Source organism: Amia ocellicauda, chromosome 14, assembly GCF_036373705.1.
Source record: "Amia ocellicauda isolate fAmiCal2 chromosome 14, fAmiCal2.hap1, whole genome shotgun sequence".
Taxonomy (NCBI): Eukaryota; Metazoa; Chordata; class Actinopteri; order Amiiformes; family Amiidae; genus Amia; species Amia ocellicauda.
In genome coordinates, this window is record NC_089863.1 from 29,688,029 (window position 1) to 29,703,566 (window position 15,538).

Here is a 15,538-nt window from a genome sequence, read left to right on the forward strand (position 1 = left end):
TGTTTATATCACCTTGTTTCAGATGATGAGAGAGATGAGAACTCCTGGCCAGCCCTGTGAACTGAAAGTCAGGCTAGGGAATTTAAAAACAGACATCCTTGGTTAGAGTGGAGGGACAGAAAGGTAGGTAGATATCAGCACACATGCAAAGGTGATGTAAAAACAATTGAAATTCATAAAGTCAATGACTATGCAAATGAGAGTTAATTCATGGTCATCTTAAATGTGCATTAATTTAAAACATTTACACCATTAAATTACTATATGGTAATGTTAGTTATCAATAGTTGTCAGATAATTAGCTATTGAAAGAGAGGAACATTTTTCTCCTTTCTCCTGCTTTTCATGCATTTGTTAGCCATAGTGTGAAGCTATTTTGTTAATTAACCTTGTTTGTTTTTTCTTATTTGAAGCTTATTTGTTTTGTAGCAGTTCCTGGGTGCTTTCTCGTGCATTTAAGCTGATACAGTACATAGCCTAAGTTTGACAATGGTTTTGGAAGATAAGTGTGTTTGACAAGAGGTGGACCACTTTTTGTGTCCTCATAATTCAGTTCATAATATTCTGTAATGAATGAGTGTTGGTGATAGAACTGCACAAATGTTCAGTGTTAATACTGCTACTTGTAATCCTCAGCTTTCCATTATTGTTGATAAAACCTGTGCTCCAGGGACCATATTCATATAACATCTAAGGCTAAATGTAGCTTTTAACAGGCTGAGTTAGATGGTGATTAACACTTAACAGTAGAAAATCAGTCCAGTCTCCGCAGCTGTAAATGTCAATGGCTGTTAAAATCTTGTGTTATAATAAATTATAATAAATTGACATGTTAATAACACATAAGCAGTCATTCAGAATGTTCTCAATTACATGTAGATGCATACTGTATGCATTTGTGAGTGTGGTGATGCTTATGGGGTGTTACTCTGCGACGGGTGAGTATGAGGCTGGGAAGGAAAAATCACAGTATACTCACTACAAAAAAACTAGACTACACCACTGTGCAAGACTATTAGTAACTCTACACTTGCAACAAACCTCAAATATTCAGGGTCATTGATTTTGTTAGATCTGTCACCTTTCAAAGCCATATCTAAATTATCTTCATAAATACTTCAATGATTGACATGACAATAATGAGTTTATTTCTTGTTACCTTGTTTATACAGTTAGGTCCATAAATATTTGGATGGTGACACAATTGTCATTATTTTGGCTCTGTATGCCACCACAGTGGATTTGAAAGGAAACAATCACTATGTTCTTTAAGTGTAGACTTTCCACTTTAATTTGAGGGTAGGTACATCCAAATTGGGTGAACAGTGTTGGAATTCCCCCCATTTGTATAGGTGGTCCCCCCAAGTTCAGGGTCTTTAGAAAAGGATTTAGACAAACTAACCTAATCATTAATTAAATTGTGAGTATCAATACTTGGTTGCAAATCCTTTGCAGTCAATGACTGCCTGAAGTCTGGAACCCATAGACATCACCAGATGCTGGGTTTCTTCCCTGGTGATGCTCTACCAGGCCTGTACTGCAGCTCTCTTTAGTTCCTGCTGGTTCCCTTGTATTTATTGATGATGTGACTGCTGACAAAAGCAGCAGGATGAATTCTCAAGTGTTTAGGGCTATATTATCTGCTCAGATTCAGCCAAATGCGTCAAAACTCATTGGAGGGCGCTTCACAGTGCAGATGGACAATGACCCAAAGCATACTGTGAAAGCAACCCAGGACTTTTTTATTGGCAAAGAAGTGGAATGTTCTGCAATGGCCAAGTCAATCACCTGACCTGAATCCAACCGAGCATGCATTTCACTTGCTGAAGGCAAAACGCTCCAAGAACAAGCAGGAACTAAAGACAGCTGCAGTACAGGCCTGGCAGAGTATCACCAGGGAAGAAACCCAGCATCTGCTGAACTGGGGGTCTTGGGATAAACCATTTCTGGACCAAAGACCATTGCTGTGCACTTGGCTTCATGGCATCAGCTAAGGTGGAAGGAGTGGAGAGTACAATTGAAGGCAGACGAGCTTGAACAAAACCGATGGGCAGTCCATTTTCCTAGCGCTTTATTAAAACGTGGAACACAGATCACAAAGCATCTGGAAGCCAGAGAAGCACATTTCTCCCAAAACCAGGTCAACTCAAAGTAGCATCAACCTACACAAGCGGCCAACATTCACTCAAATGACAGGGCTTCAGAGAACCTGCACCTCTGGACATCACCATTTCTGCAGATAATCCACAGGGCTCCACGATCATACGACACATGGCTGCTTAGTCCAGCTACCCTTAGATGTTCCCACCCACTGCCAAAGGGGTTACAGGCACTGACACCAATCCTGAAAGGCAAGAGGGAGAAGTCAGGAGCCAGAGCATGGAGGCTTCTAGACATGGTCCAAACAAGCCCCTGGACAGGATCCTGCTCTTGTCCAGTCACTTCATACAGAGGCTGCAGTCAAGCAGTTCACAACACAGCCTCACCTTTTGAATACCGAGCCACGTTTGTTCACTCCATGCACTTCACCATCCGCGCTCACTTCCACCATGGACAGGGAGCCTGGAATGCGGTACCACTTCTCAGGGCCAGGACAGGAATTCCCACCGACACCCAGCTTGACGTGGATTTCATCTAGATTGTTCACTCCCCAGCACCCAACAGGCCCACAGGAGTAGTACTTGAGCTCACCTGGGACTGCCATCCAGGACACACTGCCAGAGCCATCGTAGCTCAGCGCAGGCCTGTGGTTCAGACAGAAGATACTGTGGGAGGCATTGCAGCCCACCACAAACTTGTCCCCACCAGCATCAATCTGGATCAGGTTGCCTGCCAGAGGAATGAAAGAGGGTCTACATCAAGAATGTGACCTGATGGACAGCTGGTGCAGGTCGAGGTTTTAAGCAAGGGATTCAGAAGATCACATCCAGGTCTCACCTGGATTCACCTGGACCCAGCCGCTTCTAAACCACTTGAAGACCAGGCCATCAACACCCACCCTCCAGAGCCCAGCAGGCCCTACACTGACATGTTTACCAGATGCCTCTAGCTCAACCCAATGGCCATCACGGAACTCCACGACTTTGCCCTCTTTCAAGATGCCACACACTCTGCCAGCACCAGCATCAATCTGCTTCAGGACACCAGGGACAGCCTCACACTGCAGGGCTTCAGCTACCCACACTGAAAGGAAAAGGGAGAAGGATCCATTAGAGCAGTATGCATTCACCATATCCAAGGGCATCTCAAACAGAATACATTTAATCTCCAAAAGTAATAGAATTTAGATTGAAAACAAGCTTACCTATGCTAGACCCCACCAACAAAACCACACAGACAATCCCTCCTCTCATGGTTACTACTAGTCTCAGAGAATTGATACATAAGAACTGTTCACACACAGGCATTTAAATACCCAGGCCACCCCTAGACACACCTGTCTAATCGCTGGTTAATTGATTCATTGAGCTGCACAGCTTCAAAGAAATGAGGGACCTGATTAGTGATAATCTTCTGAATGAATTCAACCTGTATGACCATTGGCCAGGGTAGATGACATGACAAGTGGCACCACTGCTCTGACAATTAAATGATTAACATTTCATGTTTCAAAACATATTAGCTCTTATTACAGCTGCTGCTTGAGTTCTAACTGTTTTCATTGATTTCTAGCAAGTGTTGGATCAGTTGAGTGTAATGTTTAAATTGAGTGATTCCATTATACATTTGCCACTCTTAACTGGAATTAACTAGTTTGTTTTGTTTGACTCAATGTTAATCTATTGCTGGCAATACACAGAGCCTGGCATATGAATTGGATGAATTACATACCTTAAGAGAATATGTCTTACTTATATTAAGAATATAAGAACTTTAATTGTATTAACTACATAATACATATTTCTTCCAGCATATATACCAGTAGCATACAAAATAAGCAGGTTCCATGTCATTCATAATAAACGTAACCTTTTTCAATTGTCAACATATGAAAATTATTCCATAAATATGTAATATACGTCTACGTTTCTTCAACTTACATGAAAGACATATCTGTGTGCTGTACCACTTTATTGCAGTCAATTATGCTGTGAAATGAAGCACAGTAAAATACAATGAATCTTTGTCTTCAATTGTACTGATATACAAATATAAAACCAGGTACCAAGAAAGAAACTCATTCCTATCATGTCAATTATTGAAGTATTTAAAATGAAAATATAGATATGGGCTTTGAAAGGTGACAGATCTTACAATAGTAATGAACCTGAATATTTGAGGTTTGTTGCAAGTGAGCATTAAACTTCCCCAGATACTAATAGTTTTGAAATGGTTCACCATTGTTTCATATTCTTGGAAACATCCAAGTGGACAGGGGCCCATTGAATGTGAGGCCAAAGCCAAACATCTATGTAAAATAATTGTAAGACATGGTCAATCAACTCCACATTATTGCATGAGTTGTCCTGACTGAAAGAACAAATACAATCTCACCTTAAGATGCAAACACGTCACTGAAGGTTGTGGACAAAACAAAATACAGCAATATATCTTCACGACAATACCACACGTTACACCCCTGGAGTGCTATGCTTCATATTTAAAAAAATTGAAGCTAGATAATTTAATCTCCAAAGAACCCAAAGTTAAGTCTGCATCTTACCGGAATGTAATATTATTATTCACACTTCCTGACTGTGTCACTTGACACTACGTGAACTAACTACGAGAGATGTCTAGGGGACATATGAAGCAAAACACACTGAAACAAATAAGACATGAGCAGAGAGTCTGATTTGGTAACCCTGTAATGTCAGACTTTGACCACCACAAACAAATAGTTGCTGAAGACACCAGTCCTGTTTGTCTAGGTACAATGCGATGTGATGACACTGTTCATGTTGTTGCATGAACACGTTATGCTGGATGAGTATTCTTCTTTTGCACTCATTGGAATTATTCCATAGAAATCTTCACATCGAAACATTTCTCTACTCAACAAAGTTTTCTCCACGTTTGGCATCCCAAAACAAGTAATGTAAGACAATAGTCCAGCATCTCTCAGTGCAAGACCAGTGGTGTAGTCTACGTGATACGCAGGTATACGCCGTATACCCACTAGAAAAGCTCAAGGATTTCTGTATACCCACTTAAAAAAGTGCGAGGATACGTAACAACATCGTTTAGTGACAGAACTTTCACACCTTCATTCATAAATTCACCCCGTCTGTGTTGCGAAGCACTGACTTTTGGACCACTGTGGTTTCCGTGGCATGGGACCTGACGTCACCTACCAAGGAACAACAACGCAGTTGCTTAGCGGTCATTCTCAACACAAGTTTGAAATTAACTAATGTGAATCACTGAATGAGATATGAAACGAAAGCAAACTCAAACTCCACTCTTTCAGTGTTTTCGTAAGCCTGCTCCTGAAGCTACTGCGGCTTCGGGTGACACTGCAGCTGCAGCAAATGACACGAACGTTAACGTTACAGAAAAAGAAAAAATGAGGCTGATGCAATCCTACGCGCTACAGAAAACGAGTCTGATGCCATCGTAACATTACCTGTAAAAGTAGCATATACATTATCATTAATGTAACTGTAACAGCAGGGGATTGTTGGTATATTGAATTGTATCTAGAACTAGCTAACTTCACTAATGTTAGTGTGGTGGATCAATGAGTGCAGGAGAAGGTGAGAGGTAACTTAGATACTGTGTGTGTGAGTAGAGTACTAAACAAAATACAATGTTTATATCACCTTGTTTCAGATGATGAGAGAGATGAGAACTCCTGGCCAGCCCTGTGAACTGAAAGTCAGGCTAGGGAATTTAAAAACAGACATCCTTGGTTAGAGTGGAGGGACAGAAAGGTAGGTAGATATCAGCACACATGCAAAGGTGATGTAAAAACAATTGAAATTCATAAAGTCAATGACTATGCAAATGAGAGTTAATTCATGGTCATCTTAAATGTGCATTAATTTAAAACGTTTACACCATTAAATTACTATATGGTAATGTTAGTTATCAATAGTTGTCAGATAATTAGCTATTGAAAGAGAGGAACATTTTTCTCCTTTCTCCTGCTTTTCATGCATTTGTTAGCCATAGTGTGAAGCTATTTTGTTAATTAACCTTGTTTGTTTTTTCTTATTTGAAGCTTATTTGTTTTGTAGCAGTTCCTGGGTGCTTTCTCGTGCATTTAAGCTGATACAGTACATAGCCTAAGTTTGACAATGGTTTTGGAAGATAAGTGTGTTTGACAAGAGGTGGACCACTTTTTGTGTCCTCATAATTCAATTCATAATATTCTGTAATGAATGAGTGTTGGTGATAGAACTGCACAAATGTTCAGTGTTAATACTGCTACTGATAAGCCTCAGCTTTCCATTATTGTTGATAAAACCTGTGCTCCAGGGACCATATTCATATAACATCTAAGGCTAAATGTAGCTTTTAACTGGCTGAGTTAGATGGTGATTAACACTTAACAGTAGAAAATCAGTCCAGTCTCCACAGCTGTAAATGTCAATGGCTGTTAAAATCTTGTGTTATAATAAATTATAATAAATTGACATGTTGATAACACATAAGCAGTCATTCAGAATGTTCTCAATTACATGTAGATGCATACTGTATGCATTAGTGAGTGTGGTGATGCTTATGGGGTGTTACTCTGCGACGGGTGAGTATGAGGCTGGGAAGGAAAAATCACAGTATACTCACTACAAAAAACTAGACTACACCACTGTGCAAGACTATTAGTAACTCTACACTTGCAACAAACCTCAAATATTCAGGGTCATTGATTTTGTTAGATCTGTCACCTTTCAAAGCCATATCTAAATTATCTTCATAAATACTTCAATGATTGACATGACAATAATGAGTTTATTTCTTGTTACCTTGTTTATACAGTTAGGTCCATAAATATTTGGATGGTGACACAATTGTCATTATTTTGGCTCTGTATGCCACCACAGTGGATTTGAAAGGAAACAATCACTATGTTCTTTAAGTGTAGACTTTCCACTTTAATTTGAGGGTAGGTACATCCAAATTGGGTGAACAGTGTTGGAATTCCCCCCATTTGTATAGGTGGTCCCCCCAAGTTCAGGGTCTTTAGAAAAGGATTTAGACAAACTAACCTAATCATTAATTAAATTGTGAGTATCAATACTTGGTTGCAAATCCTTTGCAGTCACTGACTGCCTGAAGTCTGGAACCCATAGACCTCACCAGATGCTGGGTTTCTTCCCTGGTGATGCTCTACCAGGCCTGTACTGCAGCTCTCTTTAGTTCCTGCTGGTTCCCTTGTATTTATTGATGATGTGACTGCTGACAAAAGCAGCAGGATGAATTCTCAAGTGTTTAGGGCTATATTATCTGCTCAGATTCAGCCAAATGCGTCAAAACTCATTGGAGGGCGCTTCACAGTGCAGATGGACAATGACCCAAAGCATACTGTGAAAGCAACCCAGGACTTTTTTATTGGCAAAGAAGTGGAATGTTCTGCAATGGCCAAGTCAATCACCTGACCTGAATCCAACCGAGCATGCATTTCACTTGCTGAAGGCAAAACGCTCCAAGAACAAGCAGGAACTAAAGACAGCTGCAGTACAGGCCTGGCAGAGTATCACCAGCGAAGAAACCCAGCATCTGCTGAACTGGGGGTCTTGGGATAAACCATTTCTGGACCAAAGACCATTGCTGTGCACTTGGCTTCATGGCATCAGCTAAGGTGGAAGGAGTGGAGAGTACAATTGAAGGCAGACGAGCTTGAACAAAACCGATGGGCAGTCCATTTTCCTAGCGCTTTATTAAAACGTGGAACACAGATCACAAAGCATCTGGAAGCCAGAGAAGCACATTTCTCCCAAAACCAGGTCAACTCAAAGTAGCATCAGCCTACACAAGCGGCCAACATTCACTCAAATGACAGGGCTTCAGAGAACCTGCACCTCTGGACGTCACCATTTCTGCAGATAATCCACAGGGCTCCACGATCATACGACACATGGCTGCTTAGTCCAGCTATCCTTAGATGTTCCCACCCACTGCCAAAGGGGTTACAGGCACTGACACCAATCCTGAAAGGCAAGAGGGAGAAGTCGGGAGCCAGAGCATGGAGGCTTCTAGACATGGTCCAAACAAGCCCCTGGACAGGATCCTGCTCTTGTCCAGTCACTTCATACAGAGGCTGCAGTCAAGCAGTTCACAACACAGCCTCACCTTTTGAATACCGAGCCACGTTTGTTCACTCCATGCACTTCACCATCCGCGCTCACTTCCACCATGGACAGGGAGCCTGGAATGCGGTACCACTTCTCAGGGCCAGGACAGGAATTCCCACCGACACCCAGCTTGACGTGGATTTCATCTAGATTGTTCACTCCCCAGCACCCAACAGGCCCACAGGAGTAGTACTTGAGCTCGCCTGGGACTGCCATCCAGGACACACTGCCAGAGCCATCGTAGCTCAGCGCAGGCCTGTGGTTCAGACAGAAGATACTGTGGGAGGCATTGCAGCCCACCACAAACTTGTCCCCACCAGCATCAATCTGGATCAGGTTGCCTGCCAGAGGAATGAAAGAGGGTCTACATCAAGAATGTGACCTGATGGACAGCTGGTGCAGGTCAAGGTTTTAAGCAAGGGATTCAGAAGATCACATCCAGGTCTCACCTGGATTCACCTGGACCCAGCCGCTTCTAAACCACTTGAAGACCAGGCCATCAACACCCACCCTCCAGAGCCCAGCAGGCCCTACACTGACATGTTTACCAGATGCCTCTAGCTCAACCCAATGGCCATCACGGAACTCCACGACTTTGCCCTCTTTCAAGATGCCACACACTCTGCCAGCACCAGCATCAATCTGCTTCAGGACACCAGGGACAGCCTCACACTGCAGGGCTTCAGCTACCCACACTGAAAGGAAAAGGGAGAAGGATCCATTAGAGCAGTATGCATTCACCATATCCAAGGGCATCTCAAACAGAATACATTTAATCTCCAAAAGTAATAGAATTTAGATTGAAAACAAGCTTACCTATGCTAGACCCCACCAACAAAACCACACAGACAATCCCTCCTCTCATGGTTACTACTAGTCTCAGAGAATTGATACATAAGAACTGTTCACACACAGGCATTTAAATACCCAGGCCACCCCTAGACACACCTGTCTAATCGCTGGTTAATTGATTCATTGAGCTGCACAGCTTCAAAGAAATGAGGGACCTGATTAGTGATAATCTTCTGAATGAATTCAACCTGTATGACCATTGGCCAGGGTAGATGACATGACAAGTGGCACCACTGCTCTGACAATTAAATGATTAACATTTCATGTTTCAAAACATATTAGCTCTTATTACAGCTGCTGCTTGAGTTCTAACTGTTTTCATTGATTTCTAGCAAGTGTTGGATCAGTTGAGTGTAATGTTTAAATTGAGTGATTCCATTATACATTTGCCACTCTTAACTGGAATTAACTAGTTCGTTTTGTTTGACTCAATGTTAATCTATTGCTGGCAATACACAGAGCCTGGCATATGAATTGGATGAATTACATACCTTAAGAGAATATGTCTTACTTATATTAAGAATATAAGAACTTTAATTGTATTAACTACATAATACATATTTCTTCCAGCATATATACCAGTAGCATACAAAATAAGCAGGTTCCATGTCATTCATAATAAACGTAACCTTTTTCAATTGTCAACATATGAAAATTATTCCATAAATATGTAATATACGTCTACGTTTCTTCAACTTACATGAAAGACATATCTGTGTGCTGTACCACTTTATTGCAGTCAATTATGCTGTGAAATGAAGCACAGTAAAATACAATGAATCTTTGTCTTCAATTGTACTGATATACAAATATAAAACCAGGTACCAAGAAAGAAACTCATTCCTATCATGTCAATTATTGAAGTATTTAAAATGAAAATATAGATATGGGCTTTGAAAGGTGACAGATCTTACAATAGTAATGAACCTGAATATTTGAGGTTTGTTGCAAGTGAGCATTAAACTTCCCCAGATACTAATAGTTTTGAAATGGTTCACCATTGTTTCATATTCTTGGAAACATCCAAGTGGACAGGGGCCCATTGAATGTGAGGCCAAAGCCAAACATCTATGTAAAATAATTGTAAGACATGGTCAATCAACTCCACATTATTGCATGAGTTGTCCTGACTGAAAGAACAAATACAATCTCACCTTAAGATGCAAACACGTCACTGAAGGTTGTGGACAAAACAAAATACAGCAATATATCTTCACGACAATACCACACGTTACACCCCTGGAGTGCTATGCTTCATATTTAAAAAAATTGAAGCTAGATAATTTAATCTCCAAAGAACCCAAAGTTAAGTCTGCATCTTACCGGAATGTAATATTATTATTCACACTTCCTGACTGTGTCACTTGACACTACGTGAACTAACTACGAGAGATGTCTAGGGGACATATGAAGCAAAACACACTGAAACAAATAAGACATGAGCAGAGAGTCTGATTTGGTAACCCTGTAATGTCAGACTTTGACCACCACAAACAAATAGTTGCTGAAGACACCAGTCCTGTTTGTCTAGGTACAATGCGATGTGATGACACTGTTCATGTTGTTGCATGAACACGTTATGCTGGATGAGTATTCTTCTTTTGCACTCATTGGAATTATTCCATAGAAATCTTCACATCGAAACATTTCTCTACTCAACAAAGTTTTCTCCACGTTTGGCATCCCAAAACAAGTAATGTAAGACAATAGTCCAGCATCTCTCAGTGCAAGACCAGTGGTGTAGTCTACGTGATACGCAGGTATACGCCGTATACCCACTAGAAAAGCTCAAGGATTTCTGTATACCCACTTAAAAAAGTGCGAGGATACGTAACAACATCGTTTAGTGACAGAACTTTCACACCTTCATTCATAAATTCACCCCGTCTGTGTTGCGAAGCACTGACTTTTGGACCACTGTGGTTTCCGTGGCATGGGACCTGACGTCACCTACCAAGGAACAACAACGCAGTTGCTTAGCGGTCATTCTCAACACAAGTTTGAAATTAACTAATGTGAATCACTGAATGAGATATGAAACGAAAGCAAACTCAAACTCCACTCTTTCAGTGTTTTCGTAAGCCTGCTCCTGAAGCTACTGCGGCTTCGGGTGACACTGCAGCTGCAGCAAATGACACGAACGTTAACGTTACAGAAAAAGAAAAAATGAGGCTGATGCAATCCTACGCGCTACAGAAAACGAGTCTGATGCCATCGTAACATTACCTGTAAAAGTAGCATATACATTATCATTAATGTAACTGTAACAGCAGGGGATTGTTGGTATATTGAATTGTATCTAGAACTAGCTAACTTCACTAATGTTAGTGTGGTGGATCAATGAGTGCAGGAGAAGGTGAGAGGTAACTTAGATACTGTGTGTGTGAGTAGAGTACTAAACAAAATACAATGTTTATATCACCTTGTTTCAGATGATGAGAGAGATGAGAACTCCTGGCCAGCCCTGTGAACTGAAAGTCAGGCTAGGGAATTTAAAAACAGACATCCTTGGTTAGAGTGGAGGGACAGAAAGGTAGGTAGATATCAGCACACATGCAAAGGTGATGTAAAAACAATTGAAATTCATAAAGTCAATGACTATGCAAATGAGAGTTAATTCATGGTCATCTTAAATGTGCATTAATTTAAAACGTTTACACCATTAAATTACTATATGGTAATGTTAGTTATCAATAGTTGTCAGATAATTAGCTATTGAAAGAGAGGAACATTTTTCTCCTTTCTCCTGCTTTTCATGCATTTGTTAGCCATAGTGTGAAGCTATTTTGTTAATTAACCTTGTTTGTTTTTTCTTATTTGAAGCTTATTTGTTTTGTAGCAGTTCCTGGGTGCTTTCTCGTGCATTTAAGCTGATACAGTACATAGCCTAAGTTTGACAATGGTTTTGGAAGATAAGTGTGTTTGACAAGAGGTGGACCACTTTTTGTGTCCTCATAATTCAGTTCATAATATTCTGTAATGAATGAGTGTTGGTGATAGAACTGCACAAATGTTCAGTGTTAATACTGCTACTTGTAATCCTCAGCTTTCCATTATTGTTGATAAAACCTGTGCTCCAGGGACCATATTCATATAACATCTAAGGCTAAATGTAGCTTTTAACAGGCTGAGTTAGATGGTGATTAACACTTAACAGTAGAAAATCAGTCCAGTCTCCGCAGCTGTAAATGTCAATGGCTGTTAAAATCTTGTGTTATAATAAATTATAATAAATTGACATGTTAATAACACATAAGCAGTCATTCAGAATGTTCTCAATTACATGTAGATGCATACTGTATGCATTAGTGAGTGTGGTGATGCTTATGGGGTGTTACTCTGCGACGGGTGAGTATGAGGCTGGGAAGGAAAAATCACAGTATACTCACTACAAAAAACTAGACTACACCACTGTGCAAGACTATTAGTAACTCTACACTTGCAACAAACCTCAAATATTCAGGGTCATTGATTTTGTTAGATCTGTCACCTTTCAAAGCCATATCTAAATTATCTTCATAAATACTTCAATGATTGACATGACAATAATGAGTTTATTTCTTGTTACCTTGTTTATACAGTTAGGTCCATAAATATTTGGATGGTGACACAATTGTCATTATTTTGGCTCTGTATGCCACCACAGTGGATTTGAAAGGAAACAATCACTATGTTCTTTAAGTGTAGACTTTCCACTTTAATTTGAGGGTAGGTACATCCAAATTGGGTGAACAGTGTTGGAATTCCCCCCATTTGTATAGGTGGTCCCCCCAAGTTCAGGGTCTTTAGAAAAGGATTTAGACAAACTAACCTAATCATTAATTAAATTGTGAGTATCAATACTTGGTTGCAAATCCTTTGCAGTCAATGACTGCCTGAAGTCTGGAACCCATAGACCTCACCAGATGCTGGGTTTCTTCCCTGGTGATGCTCTACCAGGCCTGTACTGCAGCTCTCTTTAGTTCCTGCTGGTTCCCTTGTATTTATTGATGATGTGACTGCTGACAAAAGCAGCAGGATGAATTCTCAAGTGTTTAGGGCTATATTATCTGCTCAGATTCAGCCAAATGCATCAAAACTCATTGGAGGGCGCTTCACAGTGCAGATGGACAATGACCCAAAGCATACTGTGAAAGCAACCCAGGACTTTTTTATTGGCAAAGAAGTGGAATGTTCTGCAATGGCCAAGTCAATCACCTGACCTGAATCCAACCGAGCATGCATTTCACTTGCTGAAGGCAAAACGCTCCAAGAACAAGCAGGAACTAAAGACAGCTGCAGTACAGGCCTGGCAGAGTATCACCAGGGAAGAAACCCAGCATCTGCTGAACTGGGGGTCTTGGGATAAACCATTTCTGGACCAAAGACCATTGCTGTGCACTTGGCTTCATGGCATCAGCTAAGGTGGAAGGAGTGGAGAGTACAATTGAAGGCAGACGAGCTTGAACAAAACCGATGGGCAGTCCATTTTCCTAGCGCTTTATTAAAACGTGGAACACAGATCACAAAGCATCTGGAAGCCAGAGAAGCACATTTCTCCCAAAACCAGGTCAACTCAAAGTAGCATCAGCCTACACAAGCGGCCAACATTCACTCAAATGACAGGGCTTCAGAGAACCTGCACCTCTGGACGTCACCATTTCTGCAGATAATCCACAGGGCTCCACGATCATACGACACATGGCTGCTTAGTCCAGCTACCCTTAGATGTTCCCACCCACTGCCAAAGGGGTTACAGGCACTGACACCAATCCTGAAAGGCAAGAGGGAGAAGTCAGGAGCCAGAGCATGGAGGCTTCTAGACATGGTCCAAACAAGCCCCTGGACAGGATCCTGCTCTTGTCCAGTCACTTCATACAGAGGCTGCAGTCAAGCAGTTCACAACACAGCCTCACCTTTTGAATACCGAGCCACGTTTGTTCACTCCATGCACTTCACCATCCGCGCTCACTTCCACCATGGACAGGGAGCCTGGAATGCGGTACCACTTCTCAGGGCCAGGACAGGAATTCCCACCGACACCCAGCTTGACGTGGATTTCATCTAGATTGTTCACTCCCCAGCACCCAACAGGCCCACAGGAGTAGTACTTGAGCTCGCCTGGGACTGCCATCCAGGACACACTGCCAGAGCCATCGTAGCTCAGCGCAGGCCTGTGGTTCAGACAGAAGATACTGTGGGAGGCATTGCAGCCCACCACAAACTTGTCCCCACCAGCATCAATCTGGATCAGGTTGCCTGCCAGAGGAATGAAAGAGGGTCTACATCAAGAATGTGACCTGATGGACAGCTGGTGCAGGTCGAGGTTTTAAGCAAGGGATTCAGAAGATCACATCCAGGTCTCACCTGGATTCACCTGGACCCAGCCGCTTCTAAACCACTTGAAGACCAGGCCATCAACACCCACCCTCCAGAGCCCAGCAGGCCCTACCCTGACATGTTTACCAGATGCCTCTAGCTCAACCCAATGGCCATCACGGAACTCCACGACTTTGCCCTCTTTCAAGATGCCACACACTCTGCCAGCACCAGCATCAATCTGCTTCAGGACACCAGGGACAGCCTCACACTGCAGGGCTTCAGCTACCCACACTGAAAGGAAAAGGGAGAAGGATCCATTAGAGCAGTATGCATTCACCATATCCAAGGGCATCTCAAACAGAATACATTTAATCTCCAAAAGTAATAGAATTTAGATTGAAAACAAGCTTACCTATGCTAGACCCCACCAACAAAACCACACCGACAATCCCTCCTCTCATGGTTACTACTAGTCTCAGAGAATTGATACATAAGAACTGTTCACACACAGGCATTTAAATACCCAGGCCACCCCTAGACACACCTGTCTAATCGCTGGTTAATTGATTCATTGAGCTGCACAGCTTCAAAGAAATGAGGGACCTGATTAGTGATAATCTTCTGAATGAATTCAACCTGTATGACCATTGGCCAGGGTAGATGACATGACAAGTGGCACCACTGCTCTGACAATTAAATGATTAACATTTCATGTTTCAAAACATATTAGCTCTTATTACAGCTGCTGCTTGAGTTCTAACTGTTTTCATTGATTTCTAGCAAGTGTTGGATCAGTTGAGTGTAATGTTTAAATTGAGTGATTCCATTATACATTTGCCACTCTTAACTGGAATTAACTAGTTCGTTTTGTTTGACTCAATGTTAATCTATTGCTGGCAATACACAGAGCCTGGCATATGAATTGGATGAATGACATACCTTAAGAGAATATGTCTTACTTATATTAAGAATATAAGAACTTTAATTGTATTAACTACATAATACATATTTCTTCCAGCATATATACCAGTAGCATACAAAATAAGCAGGTTCCATGTCATTCATAATAAACGTAACCTTTTTCAATTGTCAACATATGAAAATTATTCCATAAATATGTAATATACGTCTACGTTTCTTCAACTTAC

General features: G+C 41.4%; 1 protein-coding gene and 3 long non-coding RNA genes across 4 annotated transcripts in view; 1 reads left to right on the forward strand and 3 right to left on the reverse strand.

Annotated features, from left to right (window-relative positions):
• LOC136767647 (uncharacterized) overlaps positions 1-15,538 on the forward strand; it is an 86,784-nt gene that overhangs the window by 6,165 nt on the left and 65,081 nt on the right. The window contains exons 2-4 of the long non-coding RNA XR_010821846.1: positions 23-123; positions 5,773-5,873; positions 11,522-11,622. This is a non-coding gene — a long non-coding RNA (uncharacterized LOC136767647). The remainder of the gene's footprint in view (positions 1-22; positions 124-5,772; positions 5,874-11,521; positions 11,623-15,538) is intronic.
• LOC136767645 (uncharacterized) lies at positions 2,050-3,245 on the reverse strand. Its single transcript, XR_010821844.1, has 2 exons — positions 2,487-3,245; positions 2,050-2,344 (listed from the first exon to the last, which is right to left on the reverse strand). It is a non-coding gene; the product is annotated as an uncharacterized LOC136767645 (long non-coding RNA).
• LOC136767644 (fish-egg lectin-like) lies at positions 7,804-8,602 on the reverse strand. Its single transcript, XM_066721586.1, has 2 exons — positions 8,236-8,602; positions 7,804-8,093 (listed from the first exon to the last, which is right to left on the reverse strand). The coding sequence occupies exons 1-2, from the start codon at positions 8,451-8,453 to the stop codon at positions 7,931-7,933; spliced, it is 381 nt and encodes a 126-aa protein (XP_066577683.1). The 5' UTR covers positions 8,454-8,602; the 3' UTR covers positions 7,804-7,930.
• LOC136767657 (uncharacterized) lies at positions 13,553-14,743 on the reverse strand. Its single transcript, XR_010821855.1, has 2 exons — positions 13,985-14,743; positions 13,553-13,842 (listed from the first exon to the last, which is right to left on the reverse strand). It is a non-coding gene; the product is annotated as an uncharacterized LOC136767657 (long non-coding RNA).

Excerpts from the sequence above, each read along its gene's own strand:
- LOC136767644 (XM_066721586.1), bottom strand. The coding sequence starts at position 8,453 with ATGGCAGTCCCAGGCGAGCTCAAGTACTACTCCTGTGGGCCTGTTGGG. Across the intron at positions 8,094-8,235 it reads CGTGGCTCGGTATTCAAAAG|GATTGGTGTCAGTGCCTGTA; the intron begins GTGAGGCTGTGT and ends CTTGCCTTTCAG.